This window comes from Opisthocomus hoazin, chromosome 20 (assembly GCF_030867145.1).
Source record: "Opisthocomus hoazin isolate bOpiHoa1 chromosome 20, bOpiHoa1.hap1, whole genome shotgun sequence".
NCBI lineage: Eukaryota > Metazoa > Chordata > Aves > Opisthocomiformes > Opisthocomidae > Opisthocomus > Opisthocomus hoazin.
Genome location: NC_134433.1, coordinates 11,645,081 through 11,664,291, shown reverse-complemented (window position 1 = coordinate 11,664,291; position 19,211 = coordinate 11,645,081). Strand labels below are relative to the sequence as shown.

Genomic DNA, 19,211 nt, shown 5'->3' with positions numbered 1-19,211 from the left:
TCTCACCTTCGTGTCCTACAGCTGCCAGCAGTGACAGTACCAGTGCCTTGGGTGCAGTCTGAAAACCTTCACGGTAGAAACCCGTGCAGGCTCCTCAGGGCTTCTTCTGATCTCTGACACCAGAAGCTGGATGACTCAGCTCAGATCTATCGCTTCGCGCCTGTAAATCACCCGTGCGTCTTCTGTGCATCATTGCGTGGGACAAGGCTGGTCTTAGCCTGGCAAACCTTAGTGCTGGTGGGCAGTTGGCTCCCTTCCTGTGCTGCTTTCCAGTTTTAAAGGCCAATTGTGGCTGAGCTACATGGCCAAGGTTGGAAAGATAGAGGCGTTTAGGAGGCCAAGAGCACATCTGCTCGGATGACTCGTCTGAGACCGTGTGCCCCGGTGCAGAGGCTGGAGCCAGGTCTCTGCAAGGCTCAGGGTGCTGGGAAAGAGGTTTGGCAAAGACGTTGGCTATGCTTTCTCTTTGGGAAGGCCCTGCTTTGCAGAGAAAGTGGTTCTCCAGCAGTGGCAATGAGGAAGAGCAACTGGAGTGGTTCTGAGCTTCTCTGTCTTCCCTGGGTGTGTTCTGGTGCACCTCTCTGCTGTGATGGAGCATCAGATATGGATGTGGTGAGTCCTTTCCCCATGTGTGCTCTCTGGTTGGTGCTAGGTGCTGCCAGCATGGCACTGAGTCCTGCAGAGCCAGGCAGCAGCGAGATACATCGCAGCTAATGGTGCCTTGGCTTGGGCCCCGTTGCAGCCACAGTTGCTCTCTCGGGTCGTGCACAGAGGTGCAGGCATGTGGGAGCCGCACCCACCGAGCCGGCTCGGTGTGGGATCAGCCAAAATCAGAAGTTTCTCTGCGAGAAGCTGTGGCTGAAGCCAGCTCTCAGCTGCAGAAACCAGGGTTGCGATCCAGCTGCGAGCGCTGCTGCCCAGCCGTGACGGACGCTTTGGCCCTCCCTACCCAGGTGGCCAACCCGCCCCAGGCTGCGTTTGGGGCTGGGCAGGGCGAGGGGCTCCTCGGGCCGCATCCTGGCCGGGGAACAAGCCCAGAGAAGCTGGGCTGTGATAAGTCCAGGCTTAAACCCAGCCCAGCTTTTGTACAAGCCTGTGAGATGAAAACCCAGAAGGGATGGGACCAAACCGAGCTCTTTGCTCTGCGCTCCTCCTCCAGCGCGCGGGGCCGCCCTCCGAGCTGGCTCCCCGGGGACGGGAGGAGGAGGCGCAGGGCACCCGGAGGCCTTTAAGCCACGGCCCGCGGGGATGTTTTAGCAGGGTCACAGCAAATGTTCCATCTGGGCCGTGTAGACACTGCGCGGTTTAGGTTGTTTGGGGCTCGCTTGGTTTCAGCGTCGTTCAGCTACTTCAGCTAAGCCGTGTTTAAAGCGATGTGGCAAAAACAGTGTTATCCCCATGCTGGATCGTGCTGGAGCTTGGCTCTGAGTCCTGGTCCTATCCCGTTCCCATCTCCGAATCTGGGATGGGATCTCTCCTTGCCATGACTCAAACTTCTCATGTCCTTTTCCCCTTCTGAATCCAGCTGTCAGGATGTGCTCGTGTCTCCCCCTCGCACACAGGAATGCAGAGCCGGCAATGGCAGCCCGTCCTCCGAGCAAACCCTGCTCCGAAGCCGCTGCCTCCTGTTTCCTTGCAGAGTATTAAGGTTTTGCCGAGAGAGAAGCTGCCGGGGTCCTTCCACACACCGCCAGCAGCAGCGTGGCATTGCTGGAGGCTGCCAGGGGTGCAGGGCAGCCCTCTCCGGACCACGACTCCCCTGGGATGGGGCAGGTCCCCGCGGCCGAGCGGGGCTCCCCTGGCCAGCTGGCTCGACTGCCGGAGGCTCTTTGGACTAACTGACAGAGTCTGCATTCCTGCCTCCCAGTTATTTGCTCTTTAGGACGCTGCGTAAAATTAACAAGTTGTAAAAGTTGATTGAAGGCTGCGGTGGGTGTGACAGTGATTTGCTTGGCTGTGGGAGAGCCGGGTGCGGAGCAGTGGGGCTGGCGGGGGGGGGCAGAGGGGTTGCCCCCCAGCTCCAGGCGCGCCTCTGACCCGAAGCAGGACCGTGGCTGGTTTCTGATGGTGACACCGGCCAGCACCGGGTGCGTGTGTCCCCCGGCACAGCGCTCAGAGTCCCTTCCCTCCCCATACATCTCCTGGAGGACCCATGCTGGGGTCAGGGCTGCATCTCCTTCGGGCCAGGTGCCGGCTGCCCGCGTGGGAGCCCTCTGCCCTCCCCTTGTTACAGAGCAGCACACTGCGCTGGGGGAAGCTTTTCCCCTCAGCCTGCGTTATCTGCGGAGGAAAACACAGCCAAGGCCACAGAGCTTTGGCAGATCTGGAGACCCCTCGTTAGACCTGGGGACCCTGCTCGCGCCTGGCAGCAGGTAACACACGCAGGGTCCTGCTGGAACTGGCACTGCAGAGTGGCTTTGAAAATCCAGCAGCTGGTACGGTTAACGCGCAGCCCAGTGGGTCTCTACAGGCAGTTAGCGTGTGTTAATGTGTGTCCTGCTGGGTCTTACTCAATGATTAGTATGTTAATGTATGACCCGTGAATTAGCAGCTGGAGTGCTAACGAGCTTCGTCAGCGTGCCTTAGCAGCCCAGCCGGCCGGTGGGTGCTGGGAGCCGGTGGTTAGCCTGGTTGATGCAGCAGGAGATTAGAAACCTCTGTCTCCGGGCCTGATGAAATCAGGATGGCGATCGGGGCTGCTGCAGCCGAAGCCACCTCCGCCCCATGCCTGGTCCCCAGCCACGTGTCCCCAGGAGGCACCACGGTGGCGAGGGGCTCGGCGATGCCTCGGTCGCCTGTGCCTCTGGGGAACTGAGCCCGGGTCACGGACGGGGGCACCAGACCACTTCAGCAATTCTCAGTTTCGGTTTTCCTTTGAGAGCGGCTGCGTGCGTGTCAGGCCTATTTTAATACCCAGCGATGACTTGAAGCCAGGCTTTCAGTTCCTGCTGTCTCACTGCACGGTCGGAGGGGGAAGGGCACGTGGGGCGGCCGCGTTCCCTGCCGGGGGCCGGGGTGTCTGCTGCCACGTCACCAAACACATCGACGCGGTGTCGTTTTGTACTTGACCGTTCCTTCGGGAAGGGTGGGCACGGCTCCCGGCGTCCTCCCCGCGCTGCGCTCCGGCAGCGAGGAATCGCCACGTGAGCCGGCGAGCGCCTTCGCGGCCGTCCCGCCGCTCCGGGCATCCCGACGCTGCCGCGGGCACTCGCGTTTCCACTCCGAAACAGGAAGTTTCTGACAAAAGCGGGCTGCTCTGCGGCACGCAAGGTCCCGCTCCGCCGCTCGAGAGAGACCTGGGTGCCAGTCACAGGTCACTTCTTTCCCAGCATCTCGGCGGCTGGGCTGCCCCGCGGCGGGGCCAGCCTGGCTGCCGGCAGCCCAGGGCTCTGCCCTGTCCTCCTCGAGCAGGACTGCACGTGATGGGGATGTGCAAAGCGTTTGCTCCTTCCCTGTTTTTCATTCGTGTGGGCTGGAAAAATGTGTTCATGAGACGAGTTGCTGTGGCATTATGTCATGGGCCTTCGGTTGGGCTCTTTTCTCCCCAGCAGATGAGCTGGATTGAAGCGTCGGGCTGTGCTGCCTTGGCAGGAAATCTGGTGTTTCCTACTTGTTTCTTCTTCAGGGGAGCAAGGAGCAAACCCACCTGCCCTCGTCCCTGGCCCCAGCCGTGGGTGAAGGGATCTCTTCTGCAACATGCCTGATCATTCCCAGCCCAGGATGCTCTGACAGCGAGATTTAAGCCTTTGCTGTGCAGAGATGGCTGCGCTGCAGCTGTGTCAGCACCCAGCCCTTCACGCGTGCGTGGAAACCTCATGGGTCCTAAACTAAATGCAATGGCTCTTATTTCTAGAGGTGTCTTGAGAAATCCCTTGGGAATGGTACCAGGATGAGGTGCCCATCTCTTCCCTACCTGGCCAGGCAGTTCCTGCATCCCCTTCCCCGATGCTGCTGCCGTCGGCTGCGTCCTGGCATCCCACGGCACGTGGCTGCTGGCAGCGGGGCTCGAGCCACAGGCACATCCCCACGGCCGTGCCGGACACAAGGGAACTGCAGATACCGGGACTGGAAATTCCCTGGGCTGAAGTCCCCCCATGGGAGCCAGGCCGGGTCTCGGCGGCGTTAGCCCGGCAAGCTGGGGATGAAGCAGGCGGTGAGGTTTCCACCACTTCCCCCGGGGCCGCTGCAGCCCAGAGCTCTCAGGGGTGGTGTTTCCCATGACAGCCATTCCTGCTTCGCTCTTCTTCTCCTCTTTCCTTCTGACTTTCCCCTGCACAGAATCGTTCCTAAAAGAGAGCCAGGAGGATGGAAATGTTCCTGCGGTGACACATGCTGGGATTGCTCCTGGCTGGATGTCCCACGCAGCAAAAAGCTCTCCCAGGAAAGAAGGTCCCCAGCACTTGACCTGCTCCTGGGGCTGCTCAGCCTGCGTCACCTTGTCCTTTGCTCCCCTCTGTCCCGTAGGACATGTGTTTTAGGAGCAGAATCGGTGGTTACGGGTCCCTTGCTCCCTGAAATACTACATTCTTGCCATGACCCTGCTCACACCACCTCTCCGCAGCAGCGACTGCCTCCGGCAAGGAGGAAGGGGCTTCTCCTCCCCCTCCACCTGTCGGCACAGGTACGGGGGGACGCAGGGTCCGCTGCAAGCGGAGGTGGCCCCGGCTGCTGGTGCGTGAGGGTGGCTCGCTCAGGCAGTAGCCGGGGTGGGAGGTTGGAGGTCAGAGGAGGGTCAGGTTTTTGACACGCACTACACAGCGGCACGGTGGTTAAAATTAGCCCACAGAGAGGAAACTGGCAGCGTTGTGGAAGAGCAGAAGTTTCCTCTCACGGCAGCTTGGTGCAGTGGGGCCGTGTGCTGCTGCCAGCCCTCCACTCGCCACGGCACGGCCCCGTCCAGGGCACGCACTGCCGCCGGCACGGCATGGCACGGGGACGAGCCGGTCTCTGCCGAACTGAGGACGGGGCGTGCAGCACTGCACAGCGTGAACATGCAGGGGCAGAGCAGGCAGCGTCCTGGCTGTCTCACCTGTATGGGGTCTGGCCCTCTCCCCGGCTTCGGGATCCTGGTCCTGGGAGCCTGCAGGGACCGTTCTGGGATGGGGTGTCTGAAGTGGCTTCTCTGTGCAAGCAGAGCAAAATCAGGGTGGTTTGAGGGGCCAGGAGGAACTCGGGCATCAACATGGACTGGTCTCCATAGCTTGTAACACTTCTAGCCCCCATTTGCTGACTTTCTCCCTGTAAATCTGCTACTCTTTGGGGGTGACACCAGTCAGCAGGAAGCACCAGGGGAGAGCTCTGCAGGTGCGGAGCCCCGCTGCGAGGGGATGAAGTCTGAGCCGGGGCGGTCATAGCGGAGGCACCGGCAGAGGCTGTGCCGTGCAGGACAGGGCCGCGGAGGCACCGGACTCCTGTGCTCTGGAAACTCGATTTGAGAGCCTCATAAATTGGATAATTACCCAAGCTATTGAGTTTCCTTCTGGCCAGATCCGTCCCAGCCTCCCTGACGGGGCTTCCCAGTTGGTCCGTGAGATGGGCCCGTGGGATGGGGTCGGGCTGGAGGTGAGGAGAGGCTCAGCTTTTCCCAAATGCCCCTGCCCGCCCGCTCTCGCACCTGCATCCCTCACCAGCTTTCAAGGGGGGGAGATTCTGGCGGTGGAGCCAAAACGAAACACTAAGGACAGGCCACGTCATTCATCTCTCACGCTTCAGCAGGACTTTCCCCGGTCTGGTGGGGCTGGGCAGGGGGCTGGGGCCGTGCAACCTGGGGTGTGCAGAGGGGACGGGACACGCTGCGCATCGGCACTGGGTGTGCTGACTTCGCCTGCCTCCTTTTCCCTGGGGACGGTAGGCTACAAGGCACAGACAAACCCCTCCCATCCCTGTTGAGAAGAAGAGGGGCACCCCGCACATCCCCACGGTGCTGTGGAATGCCGCCTGCGTCCCGCTGGGCCTTCCAGCCCCAAACGTTTCCCCCTGGCCGTTGCCTCCCCTTTGCACTGACTTTGTTTTCCTTTCCCTCTCCCCAACCCCCTGGTCCTCACCCCCTAGGTTATTGCAGCCGACTGCAAGAGGGTCACAGTGCTGAAGTATTTCCTGGAAGCCCTTTGTGGACAAGAAGAGCCTTTGCTGGCATTCAAGGGTGGAAAATATGTGTCAGTGGCACCCGTCCCAGACGCCATGGGAAAGGAAATGGGAAGCCAAGAGGGAAAACAACTGGAAGATCAGGTACCGTGCGGGAAGAGCGCGCCTCGGTGAAGGAAGAATCACCCCTGTGGGGCCCAGCCTCTGCCTGCCCTGCAGCTCCCGCTATTTATAGCTGACATAGCTGCGTGTGCATTTTATGGGGGGAGGCGGGGGGGGCAAATGGTGCACAGCCCTTGTCTCCCGAGTGTACTTCGCTCGTGCCCTTTCCTGCCAGTCCAACCCGCCCGCCTCTATCTCGCCCGCTGCTATGAGTTCCAGATGCTGCTTTTTCATACCCGAAGCGGGGGGGAGCTTTAATAACGCGCAGCGCTGCGGCCCCGGGAGAGGAGGTGGGCGAGGGGGTGTCAGGGTTCAGCTTCAGGATCAAGTTTATAGCCGTGGAGCTGGTTGCGGCGGAGGCCTGAGCTCCAGCCTCCAGCACACGTACAGGAAGAGCTGACATTGGCGCCCCGTCCCTCCCCTGCCTCTCACATCCTGATGTGATTAAGGAATTCAGCTCTTGTTTTTCTGCCCTTGCTTGTTCCTGTAGGCCTTGCTTCACTGCAGGCTCCGTGTGTGTGTTTAAGGGCCCTGCCAGCCGCTCTGCAGGTTGACTCTTTTCTTCTGTTTAATCTTGTAGTTGGAAAGGACAGGGAAACAGGAGAGAGGGGCAGAGGCGTTGGGAGCAGGGAGCTGGGTGGCCTGGTGCTGCCCAGGCTCGCTCCAGGTCCCCTCCCTGTGCCAGATGCTGCAGAGCCGGGCGGGTGTTGGCCCGTGCAGGGGACAGCATGGCGCTGGGTGGCCCCGGAGAGCTGGCAGCTGGAGGAGCCCAGAGCAAGAACGTGCTCGGCACCCTCCTTGTCCCAGCAGCCGGCTCTGGCTGACAAGGGGACAGATTTTAGGTGATTTTTTTGCATTGGGGCTCAGAGCAAAACCCTAGGCAGCAAGAGATGTCTCTGTAAGGTGGGGGATCTGGACCCTTGTCCCCTTCTGGAGGAAGTGCAGGAGGTGTTCAGGCTGACACTGCAGGAGCTTGTGATATGGGGGCATCTTCAGGTTCCACCCACTGTCAAGACAGGGATGCTTCTGCTCTCTGGAGCACTCCTCTCGTTGGGTTGGTCCCTGCTTTGAACAAACAGGGGCCGGAGGGTGGCTCCCTCCTGCCCCATCCCCACAGTCTCTGCTCGGCTGTGGGAACCTCTGCGAGAGCTCGTTGCACAACTCTGGAGCTTCCTCCTTGGGCTCCGGGTGCGAGGGAGCTTCCAGCTCGCCAGCGTGACCACTGTCAGCCTGGGCAAGCAGATCCCGACCCACCGCAGCAGATCTGCATCTGACACGCTTTTTCCCGAGGCCCTCGGACGACGCTGTCCCTCTGGCAGCATCCCCCGTCCCCTGTGGTCCAGGCTGTCCCGGCAGAGGGAAGTGAGCCGGAGGGCTCTGTCTTCCTCCTTCCCATGGCTAAAAAGTCAGAAGGAGAGAAGAGTGCGTGGGTCTGTGGCCAGGCGGGTGAAACACTGTGTAGTGTTGGGGTTCTTGAAATTAAGACTGCAGGCTCCTGCCTGAGCCTCTCCTGCTGACCCAGCACAGGGCAGGGAGCGCGTCGATGCTCTTATCCCTCTGGGGGATCCTCTTGCAGCCCTCTGGGAGCTCAGAGCAGGTCTTTCTGCCCAGGTCCCACCTGAGAATTCTTCCCGGCCCCATCACAACCCTTGGCTTTTGTGCAAGGAAAGGGAGATCGGTACTGGCAGGGCTTGGGAAGGCCCATGGCCGCTGGACTGGGGAGCAAGGGGGTCTGAGCAGGCCGAGGGGGCTGGCTGGGTCCGTGGCAGAGCCTGGTTTGTGGGCAGCACGTGCCTGCAGGCAGCTGCTGGCGGGAAACGTGTTGAGGAACAGGGACTTGTGGTCTCCCCTTTGGGCAGGGAGCCACTGTGGGGAGCAGCGAAGCCGGGTGGGGAACTTGGTTGTGGCTGATCCCCAGTTGGACACCAGCCACCGCCTTCCACCCTGCTGTGTCCCGGAGGTTTGGGTGCATAGGGACAGGCCAGTGCAGTGTTCACTTGGGGTAGGAACAGCACGGCCCGTTCTGGGGCCTCCGGTTGAAGCCATGCAAGCATACTGGGAAGGGTCTGCAGACCTCCTGGTGGGGAGAGCCAGGGAGGAGTCTCTAGGAGAGGGTGAAGATGCAGCATGGTCCAGAAGTGCCTGTGTGGGCAGGAGGTTGGAGAACCAGGGACCCTTCACTTCAGCAAAGACAAGGTTCCTGGCCAGCAGAAGCATGGCAAAGGCAGACTAGAAGTAGGATGCAAATGTTAACAGAGGAAGTAATTAACTATTAAAATGACTGACCTTGAGATGCAGCGGATTCTCCACCATGGGGAACTTTAAAATCAAGATTAAGCATCTCCTTCTAAATCATCTGTTCCAGCCCTGCTGGAATTTTTGGGGTGGGTGCAGGAATCTCTCTGGCCTATTCAGAGATCAAAACGGAGAAGGGGAACGGGCACTTTGGTCTCCTGCCTTCATGGATCCGAGTTTCCTTTCAAGATGACCAGCTCCTGTGCCTAGCCACGGATGGGGCAGCAGTGTTAGAGCAGCATCATGCAGCCCTGGCACAGGCAGGTGGGGAGAAGCAGCGTTTGCTCTGAAGGATGCACAGCCTGAGCAGCCGGGCAAAGCAGAGAGACAGGGAAATACCGTGGGTTTACAGAGCTGAAGCCTGTAAAACATCAGTGACTCACCCAAGGCCGTGGCAAGAGTTTTCCCAGTTGAGGAGGAGGGTTTGATTTTAGAACGGAGCTTTAAGCAGGGCTGCCCCTGCCCCGCCGGGTCGCTGCCCTCCCTGCCCCGTTACCTCCTGTCTCACCTTGTCATTTCCGGGAAGTTTACTATTTATTTGTTTTGCTTGCTTCTTTTGGATGTTTAGAAATAGTCAGTTGCCCATCAGCAGGTGGTGATGGACCATGCCTGGCAGGGATTTGTCTGCTGGAAGCAGAAGAGCAGAACGATCACGGTCCCTGCCACCAGCATCCCTTACAATGACTTCTCTCCTGTTTTTCTGTCTTTCTACATTTCCTGGAAGAAGGAAGATGATGTGAGGATTGAGGCATTTGAAGATGATTCTGAGGCTGAAGGCAGTGGAGGAGAGATGGACATCAAGGAGCTTAGAGCCAAGAAGCAAGCACTGGCCAGGAAAGTAGCTGAGCAGCAGCGTCGTCAAGACAAGATTCAGGTAGGACGGGCTGCGTGGCTGACGAGCTGCTTTGCTTTGGTGCATGGGCTGATCCCACCTCACTGTGCCGATGGTGCACAGCCGTTTCCCTGCCATGCTTCAAGACCAGTGGCCTCTCGGGATGTCCCGTAGCACCTTGACCTTCCTGCGTGTAGGTGCCCTGCGCTGCCTCTGTGAAACCCAGCAGCGAGCTTAGCTTTGCCTTTGGTGGAAGGACCAAATCAGTGTTGCTGTCCTCCACCTAGGGTAAGACCTGCCCTTCCAGGCCCTGAAATAAGTGTTTCAGGGACTCCTGGGACCCTTGTGAAGCCAGGCACAGCTTCTCCATGGAGCTGCCAGCACGCCCAGGAGCCCTGGCAGGGGAGTGCCGCAGCCGGTGGCTGTAGGGCAGTGCATGCCAGGCAGCAAGCGGTCCCGCTGCCTGGGGCAGAGGCTCCATGGCGTTGAGGCTCGGCAAGAAATCAGTTTTTCTGTGCACCAGGGCACAAGCAGACAGGGAAGAGGGTGGGACATGAACGGCAGAGTTCATGTGGGAGCCAGCGGCAGGAAAAGTAGTCTGCGAACGGCTGCTGCAGCCGGAGCGCTGCTTGCAAAGCGTTGCCATCGTTATGGGGACAAACAGACGGGATACAGGTGATCCTGGCCTGGCCCTGGCCTGATCTGAGCACATTTCCCAGTGGCAGCTGCTGGAGTAAACTGGTTGGACTTGGGGCAGACGCCTGGTGGTGCACACTGTTGCTTTAAGAGCAGTCTCACATGCATGGCTGTTGGCTGCCTCGTTTCTCGCAACCCCTCTTCTTCCAGCCTCGCAGCCCAGATGAGGATTTCTCAGCAGAGGAAAAATTCTCCCTGGCTCCCCTCCCCCTCACCTCCGCCCTCTCTAATGCCCAGGGCCCTTCACTTCCATAATTCTTCATTTTCCAGCCTTGAACGTAAGCCAGACACATCTGTCTGGCCATATGCGTGAACTCTGCAGTGTGTGCCGAGGTGGTTGTAAAACAGGGCTGCTGAAGGCCCTACTGGGAGAGCGTGCACATGTGTACCCTCCGGCTACTGGCGCCGGGCCCAGAACCACTGCGCTTCGCTTTTCCAAACCCACCCCAAACCTTTCAGATTTCGCCTTTTTTCTTTTTCATTTGAATTCTGAGCAATTCATATCAAGGCGAAGGTAGAAGTTGCGCCGGGAGGGAGGGGCCGCCCCCGCAAGCGAGTCCATTATTGTTGGCAGGTACCTGGGTCACATTAATACAAGGAGGAAGAAAGCAGCAGCGAACGAGTGAGAGATTGGAGAGATGGGCTGTAAATTAAAGCGGCCTGAAGCCTTCCAGCCTCCCAGGGTTGTTAAGCGGGAGGTGTAAGTAAATTCCCCACTTCCCACCGCCTTGTACAGACACAGCAAACAGGAACTGCACATGTTCGGGGAGGGCAGCGTGCAGCAGATCCCGGCCCCGGTGACCAGCCCAGCTGCAGCTGGGCCCCCCGGGATGGCCGCTGCCCATTCTGTGGGGAGAGTGGGGGCTGCCTGATGTTGTCAGGGGCTTTCTCCCCCCGGCGTGCTCCTCCCTTCCTCCCCAGCCGTGCTGGGGCCGATGCTCGCAGGCGGAGAGAGGTCAGAGCGAGGGTGTGGGCAGCTTCAGGGGCTGCACAGCTGAGAGCTGAGGTGCAGTTGGAGTCTGAAGGCGCGGGGTGGAGGAGAAGTCCTTGGGGCTTCGGTAAAGTCATCCAGCTAGCTGGGAACAGCCTGGAGCAGAACATGTGTGCTTGCCCCGGTCATCTCCCTGCCTTGGCACTGACCACACGGCTGGAGCCAGAGAAGCAGAGGAGCTCGGGTGGAAAGTGCTGCCTGGGAAGGCCAGGTCAGAGCCAGCTCAGCATCCATACCCTCCATTTTCCCTCTCTTGGCCTGTGGTCCTTGATATTTCTGATGTTCTCAAGAGATTTCGTGTTTCCTGGGACCTAGGGATCTTCTGCCTTCCCTGTTACAGCCTATTTCTCTTGTTCACTGCTCACCTATGGACTTCACGCATCAGCTGCTCTCCAAGTCCCCCTTTCATTATCCTGGGGACAAGCCACAGCTCCCTGTATTCATCCAAGTCCATCAGATGCGGCTCCTGTCTCGGCAGGGCTGAGAGCCTGAGCTCTCTGTGCACGGCCATGTGGCTGTGCCTGCATGGTGGTGAAGACTCAGCTCCAGAGAGCCCAGGTGCTGTGGCTGCCTCCTGTAGAGTCTGTGCTGGTGTGTGCAGGGACCCAGCATGCGGGGCAAAGCCTTCATCTCTTGGCCATCCGTTTTTTTTCTGTCCCCAAGGGCAGCGCGGTGTTATGGCCTCACCTGGGACTTGCAGAGTTGTGCTTCTCGCAGCTAAATTCACTACCTTCTCCCCAGCAGGTTTTCTTGCGCTATCCCTGCGTTTGCCATGCTCCCCACCTCTTGCAGCCCAGCTCTGCTGCTGATGGAGATCATCCACCCGACACTTGTCCCAAGTTCACTGCTGCTGCTTCCCTGCCCTGCATCAGCTGGCAGGGCAGCCCTGCGGGTCCTTGTTGTAGCTCCCAACCACAGCTAATGCTGGGGTCACATTTATACCTCAAAGGGGATTTGGGCTTCACTGCGCTTCTCCGGTCCCTGCCCTGGCTGGGTGTGCGCGGGACGGTGGCTCGAGCTGCTGGGGGAGTACAGGTCCAGGCAGGGTAAATGGCAAATGGAGGTGACCCTTGGCCAACACCAGCTGCAGAGGGAACAGGAGAGCTCAGCTCCATTCCCCTACCCGAGCATGGACCCCAAAACCATCACTCTGAGGGGCGGCAGATGGGCCAGAACGGGTTTAGGTTGGTCTCTTGTGTCCCTGTGGAGCCCTGCTTGCAAGGAGGCAGCCCTTCGCTGCCCAGCCATGGGTTATGTGTTGGCTGCTGCTCCCTGGCTCCGCTGCCAGCCTGCCTCTGCCCTCGCTGCTTGCCCACGTCACAGGCTGGTGACAGCAGCAATGTGTCCAGACGAAATGTAGGACCAGGCACGTACCGGGGTGCTGCCCATGTATCTGCCAGGCAGGCGTGTGGACAGGAGGAGGTGGCAGTGACGCTGCCAGGGCAGGCAGCGTTCTCCGGCGGAGCTGTGTCCCCAGCCAGCGCCGGGCCCTGCCGCGCGCTCCCAGCTGCCCCCGCCGCTTGGCCAGGCCCTTGGTCCTCGCTGTTCGGCGTCCCCTCTCCTTTGTGCCGCCGCTGTGCGCTGGGAGCGGTCGGGTTTCCTGACCGGTTGAAAACATCCCACCTGAAACATAACAGGCTCTTCCTCTGGATGCTGCTATTGTTTTGCTCAGCATTACAGAAGCAGCTTAACCGGGGCGGCCAGTTATGACATGTCTTCCCAAAATAGCCGCTCTCCTGTCCCTTCTGAGCCCACGGAACGGCCGCCCCCTTAAGATGCAGCCGCTCCTTTGTGGCGGTGGTGTGAGTAAGTGGCTAAATATAGCGGTGTCCCATTCACGCTCTCCGCGGCGCGCAGGAACAATGCCGCGGGTGCACACGCGCCGACACGCACCTGCCTGGGAGCGGGTGCCTGCTGGCTGCGGAAGACGCACACCCACCCACGGCGGCTCCGCCGCGGCGGCGGCCCCGGTTTGCTACCAGGCACGGGGCACGTTTACTCCTGAGGAAGACGCTGGAGACGAGCCTTGGGAGGAGGAAGCCCTCGAGCAGAGGCTGGAGAGGCATTGTTCTCGGCCCTGGAAAATCCGCCTCCGATCCCCGCGGAGCACGCGGGGCTGGAAGGGGCAGCGGCGCCGGGTTTCCCCGCGGTCGGAGAGCGGGTCGGGGCAGGAGAGGTGGTGGCAGGATGGTGACGGCCCATCCGTCCTGGCAGAACGACATGACCCTGGACAACCCTTCCTGAAGGTGATGGGGCATTCGGCTCTGCCAGGTTGCGGCTCTGGGCCCCTCCGCCAGCCCGGCACCGTGGGCAGAGGAGCTCTGGGGTCCGTGTGCGGAGCCCCAGGGAGGCATGGGGAGCCCTCTCCTATTCTGCGCTTGCAGTGGAGACCCTTAGGGTCTCCCCCCTGGCGCTCTGCAGAAAACAGCTCCTGGTGGGCTGGCTCTCGGGGGACCGGTCCCCTGCCCATGCTGGAAGCCGTCGGCGGGGAGCGGTTTCCGGGGAATCCCCCAGGTGATCCCAGCTGATGGATGAGCTGGGAATTTGGGACTGTGTGCGCAGGAGTGTCTGATCTCAGTGCTGCCACCAGCTGGGGCAGCCGGGGGAGCCACCTCCGGCTCCAGCCCCGCTCCTGGGAGAAGCCCCCATGGGCAGGGAGCTGCAGGTGGGAGCAGCTCCAGCTGCCCCAGCGTGTGGGTGCAGGGAGCAGGAGAGGGGGAGCTGCCCGTCCCCAGGGGGGAGCAGACAGCCCCCAGCCTCAGAGGTCCCCTGCCACGTCCAGCACTGCAGGGCCACCCTGCCAGGGAGCTGTGCCACGTGTTTAACCCCAATAAGACGAGGCTGAAATCCAGCCGTCCTGACGCACTTGGGCAGAGGCAAGGCTGTAGCTTCGCTGTTTGAACCGCGCTGCTCTCCCCAGGGTCTCCTCCGAACCCCACGTCCCAGCAGGGCACGCGGGCCACCATCTTGCCATCCTCACATCGGGGAAACTGAGGCATGGAGGGGACTGGCAGCTCGTTTCCAGCAGCGGTGGCGGCGCAAAAGCCAGCCCCCAGACACAGGCATCCCGCTCCGCGTCCCCGCGCTCCTCCTTCCTCCCCACGGGACCGTGCCCGCGGATCGGCAGAAGGGTTAACGCGACGCTCGCCTCCCGGTTCCCCGCACATGGGCTCCCTTTCATCTCTGGCACGGGGCCAGCCAGCGTCCGCATGAATCACAGGCCACTCCTCTCCCCCCCGAAACCCCTTGGCCGGAGGCTTCTGCAGCCTTTTACTCACACAAACAAAAATAAATCTCGCTGCCGGCCTCTGAACTCTGCAAAGGCGAGTTTCCCTCTGGCTCCCCGAGCGGCCCGGAGCTGTGCGCGGGGACTTGGCACGCTCCCCGCCGACCTCGCTCTTTCACTCCCGGCGCATCCTGTGTCCTTCTCTCACCGGGCGGCCCAGCGAGCGGAATGGGACGTGACGGCCGGCACAGGCGTCGCTCGTGGCTGCCAGGAATCGGCCGGGTATGGCCTGCGAAAGCTGCCGGGGCAAATGCCACACATGGGGGTACTGCCCCTCCCACCGCCATCACCCCCGTGCCCCCCGGCTGGAGGGGTGGGTGAGCTTCCTGCTCACACCCCACTCCTGAGGTCACCTGCATGGAGCGGGACAAGCCCCGGGGTTGGGGAGCCGTGTCGGGGCAGTGGCCCTTGCCCATGTAGGACTGTCATCGCCCGTCAGAGGCCGCGTGGTTCCCCTCCCACCTTCCTGCAGATTCGGGGCCGTCACCCTCAGAGGGAAGAATTTCTTCCCTCTGAGGGTGACGGAGCACTGGAACAGGCTGCCCAGGGAGGTTGTGGAGTCTCCTTCTCTGGAGATCTTCAAGACCCGCCTGGACAAGGTCCTCTGCAGCCTGCTGTAGGTGACCCTGCTTCGGCAGGCGTTGGACTGGGTGACCCACAGAGGTCCCTGCCAACCCCTACCATATTGTGATTCTGTGATTCTGTGATCTCTTCGGCTGCCGCACAAGGGATGTGCCACTTTGCTCTGCTTCTCTGCGTTGGCCAACAGGGCCCTTCGCTGTCCCCCCATGGCAGGTGGAGCTCTTGGAGCTCAGCAGGGCCTGTTGCCCCCCAGGGATGAGCATCTCCTCCCGCACCCCCAAGCCCAGGGGAGAGACCCCACCTGCCGCTCCCCTCTCGGCCGGGAGGCTGCGGCAGCGCCGTGCCGGGGTTGTCTCCAGGTTGTCCCAGGCTGTAGCTCTTCCCGTGCCGCCCGGGAGTGCCAACACCTCCCTGGGTGAAGGCAGGGATGGTGTCCGGCACGTGGCTGGCCGCGGCAGCATCTGTGTGGGGACACTGGTGCCATGGCAGCTGCCCCCACCCAATGGGGGATGTATATCCTGGCGCTGTCATGCCAGCTCGGCACTGCCGTGCAGCAGCCCAGACCTGGCGCGCTCCCGACTCCGCTCATCACCCCTCGGAGTTGGTGGGAGCTGCGGCCCCAGGACCGGCGCTGCCGGAAGGAGGGTGGGAGACAACTGGTGAGGTTATGGTTGCTGCCTCGCCTGGAGACACTTGTGGGAGGTGGCAGCATCAAGCCGCCTTGATTTAAAGCCAGATGACAACACTTGGAAATGGATTAAAAACCACTTCTTTCCATGGCCACGGCTGGCCCGTGCCGCTCGTCATTCCAGGGCGCCTCCGAGGCTTTGGCGTGGCTGCAGCAGGGTTCAGATCCTCACCCCGGGCAGGGGGAGCTCCCCATAACATTGGGCAGAACAGGGTCGGCAGGCGCCTCGTGTCCCAAGGCACGTCTTGCGGGTGCGAGCCTGCTCTCACCAGGGTTTGCATGGTGGATGTGTTCCACAGCAGTGCTGCTGTGCTCCGTGGGTGACCGGTTCCTATTAGAGGCAACAAACATCAGCGAGTCCAGGGAAGCTATTTTTAAGCAGAGGAAGCACTAGAATAGCATCCTGAGTTTTTTAAGCCTGTGGCTTACTAAAGAGCCCAAGTCCTTCGATAGCGTCGAAAGTCGTGTGTGAGCTCTTGGGTCCCATTTTGGCAACTGGCGTTGTCCAGAGGTCCAGGTGCAAGCCCGGAGCGTTGCTAGTGAGACCCAGCAGACCCTCCCCACGCGAGTGTGAGCACCTCTGGTCTCCAGCGGGTGCAAAGGGCTCAGCCAAGGACAGTACTGTGAGTTTTCAGGGCTGGAACCCACCTGGTTTCCCAGCTGGATGGAGTCAGAAAAGGCGCGTGCAGGAGCTGGTGGGACAGTGAGTGAGATACTCAGCCAAGCATCCCTGCCCCACCGACCTCCCCTCTGGCTGCCTGCTTGGGGTCCCTGTGTTAGGGTGCCATTGGCAGGACTCGCATGTCTCAAACTGGTTTGTTTTGGCTGGTTGTCACCTTGAGCCGTTCGCATTTAGGGCCCCAGAACCCCTGTCTTCCAGCCCCCTTTTCTCCCTGCTGTTTTGTATCGGGGTCAGTCTGTTGGCACCAGTGCAGATAATCCAGGCAACTGCCAGCCCCACAAATGGGGCAATTCCCAAAACACCTCTGTTTTCAAGGCTGGTCCCAGCCATTCTCCCCAGAGCCTGGGCTGTTTTCCTAAGAGACTGCTCTCTTGGAGGCTTTCGCCATCCCACTCACGTGTGTGCTGTGGACCTGCAAGAGCTGGTGTTTGAGGTGTGCAGGTGGGATGGATGCAGGCTCTGCCAGGCTCCTGCAGACGATGCCCTTGTTGCAAGAGGTGTGCCTGCCAGCCAGGCTGATCTTCTGCTCTCAGGGTCCACAGGTCATAGGGCTGACCTTCGACTTACTCATCATGTGTCCTTCTCCTCCAGGCCGTGCTGAAAGACCAGAGTCAAATGAGGCAGATGGAGCTGGAGATCAGACCTGTCTTCCTGGTCCCAGACACCAATGGTTTCATCGACCACCTCAGCAGCCTGATAACGCTGCTGGACTGCAGGAAATTCATCCTGGTGGTGCCCCTGATCGGTGAGTAGGGCCAGTGCTAGTGCAAGGGGCTTCCCCTCTCCGCCGGCACGGGCTGTCCCTCCGTGCCAGCTCCCTCTCTCCCTGCCCGACATGCCCGCAGTGCCTGTGTGGTCCGGAGCCCGTCGGCTCGTGCCGTGGGGCTGGCCTCCGTCCTGCCCTGTCTCGTCGCAGCCGGCGTTCCACTGGCCCACGTCGCCCTTCTCCCTTTCTGCCAGCTTTCTGCCCACGGTGCTCAGCAAGCTCCTCTCTTCCTGGTGCATCTGGGGGTGCCAGGGGCTAGCAGAGGCAGGCGGGTGTTAAATGGGATATGGAGGGAATTTTGGAGGGAGCAAGGAGAGGGAATTGTTAAACAGTCAGAGCAGATAGCTTATCCCAGCTGAGCTGGGGCTTAGGCAGCCTGAGCAAATGGCCGGCCTGTGTCCCAGCGTCTCAGAGCCGCTCAAGCCCAGCCCTTCTTTTTATCCTTATAAAGCTCGCAGTAAAACAGCAAGCTGGTTCCCGTTATTGGTAAACACTCACCCTGGCAGATAACGGCTGTGCTGCTGGGTGGTCTCCCAGGGTGGCGGGAGGCTTTGGTTAGATGCCTTTGCTCTGATTGTTTGATCGCGCTCCGGGCTGGAGGTAGCGTTCCTCCAGCCAGTGTCATTCCGGCACGTCCCGGTGCCAGCCTGGCTTTCAGAGGATCCCCGAGGGCAGCAGGAGAGGCTGGGGCAGGAGCGGGGCCGAGCCTCACAGAGCCCACAGCCTGCCCCGCTCCCAGCCGCAGCCCCGGGAGGCTGGGGGCCAGCTGTGCCCCGTGGGCATCTCCAGCGCCTGGGCAGCGAGGTGTGTGCTTCTGCTGGTCTCCTGGCCTGCAGCACGCAGGGGTGCCTGCCCTCAAAGCCGTTACGGGGCTTCCTTCTCAACTCCTGGTGTCCAGCAGACAGCTCTGCCTGCCGCTGAGCCAATATCCAGGTGCCACCCTTCCCCGCAGGGTGATCAGACCGGCTCAGGAGGGATTCCCGGGGCTGGGGACGGGACCCCTGGGTGGGGTGAGCAGGGCTGGCTGCCTGCCCAGCTCAGCGCGGGAGCCACCGAGATGCTCCGTGGCTTGGCATCACAGTGCCAGGGCTTTGTATGGATGTGAAGGGAAGGAAGCTGGCAGCACCAGCAGAGCCCAGGCAGCCCCGGGGGCTGCAGAGCTGTGTTAACACCCGAGAGGGCTGGTACCTGCCCTGGAGCCGTGGCTCTGCCTCCTGGTGCTCTCCTGCGCTGGCGTGAGGATTCTCCATCCGGACCCCAGCCAGGGGCAGCAGTTAGAGGGGAGCTGATAATCCTGATCCTGTCCCTGCCCAAGATGCCGCTGCCCTCAACCTGCAAAAGGAGCCTGGCCTGCCCTGCCCTGCTGCGGGCAGGAGGAGCGGCCGCAGCTGAGCACCTTCAGTGCTCTCCTGTCCTGCTGTCTGCCCGCACAGCCCATCGCAGGGGGACAGAGTAACTCGTCTCCTGCTGCCTGCTATGAGCCTACTCAGCCGCTGCTGAAGCACCTTGAAGCCAGCGACTCCCTGTCCACGCTGGGTGTTGGTCAGATTCCCCCATGTCCTGCAGGAAAGCCATCAGAGGTGAGATCCAAGTGCAGGCAGGAGGAACCCCACCCCTGGGGTAAGCCAGGGGCCCGGGGCTGCTGGGGCCAGAGGCCTTGGTGCCGTGCCCCATCGCTGGACCGGAGATACGCGCGGTGCCCTTCCCCGGCACGGAGCGCTCCTCCCCGCTCTTCCCGGGGATGCAGCAAGGGGTTAAGCACGCAGCTTCGCGTTGGGTTTGTTTCTCTTGCTCTTTAACCTGCTCCGTGCTCCTTGAGGCTGACCCCGCCATGGAGAAGCCAGGCCTGGTGCAGAAGCACAAACAAGCCTCCCCTTTGAAGCCTGTTTAGCTTGGAAGCAGGAAGGCGGATTTCGGGAGGGAATACCAGCTTTTCCTGTTTGATGTTCCGTTCTTGCACGGCTCCCCCCACCCCGGGCCCAGCCGTGCATTGTGTGGAAATGGCAGCATCAGGTCGGTAGCAAGAAGAGTCGCCGGCCAGCGAAGAGCGAGGCAGCTCCATGCAGCTTTAATTTGAATACCCAGACAGTGAGTGCCAGTCTCACCATGGAACAGAGCGATCACGCAGGCTCCCCGGGCAGTGATTC

The 19,211-nt window shown here is 61.0% G+C and overlaps 1 protein-coding gene across 2 annotated transcripts in view; it reads left to right on the top strand.

Annotated features, from left to right (window-relative positions):
• The window catches only part of SMG6 (SMG6 nonsense mediated mRNA decay factor), a 113,554-nt gene that overhangs the window by 89,545 nt on the left and 4,798 nt on the right, over nt 1-19,211 (top strand). The window contains exons 14-16 of one of the 2 annotated variants that reach the window (XM_075440181.1): nt 6,052-6,228; nt 9,269-9,415; nt 16,890-17,043. In XM_075440181.1, coding sequence (XP_075296296.1) covers nt 6,052-6,228; nt 9,269-9,415; nt 16,890-17,043 — 478 coding nt within the window. Of the gene's footprint in view, nt 1-6,051; nt 6,229-9,265; nt 9,416-16,889; nt 17,044-19,211 lie in introns of both variants that reach the window. The other variant, XM_075440180.1, reaches the window with a different exon arrangement.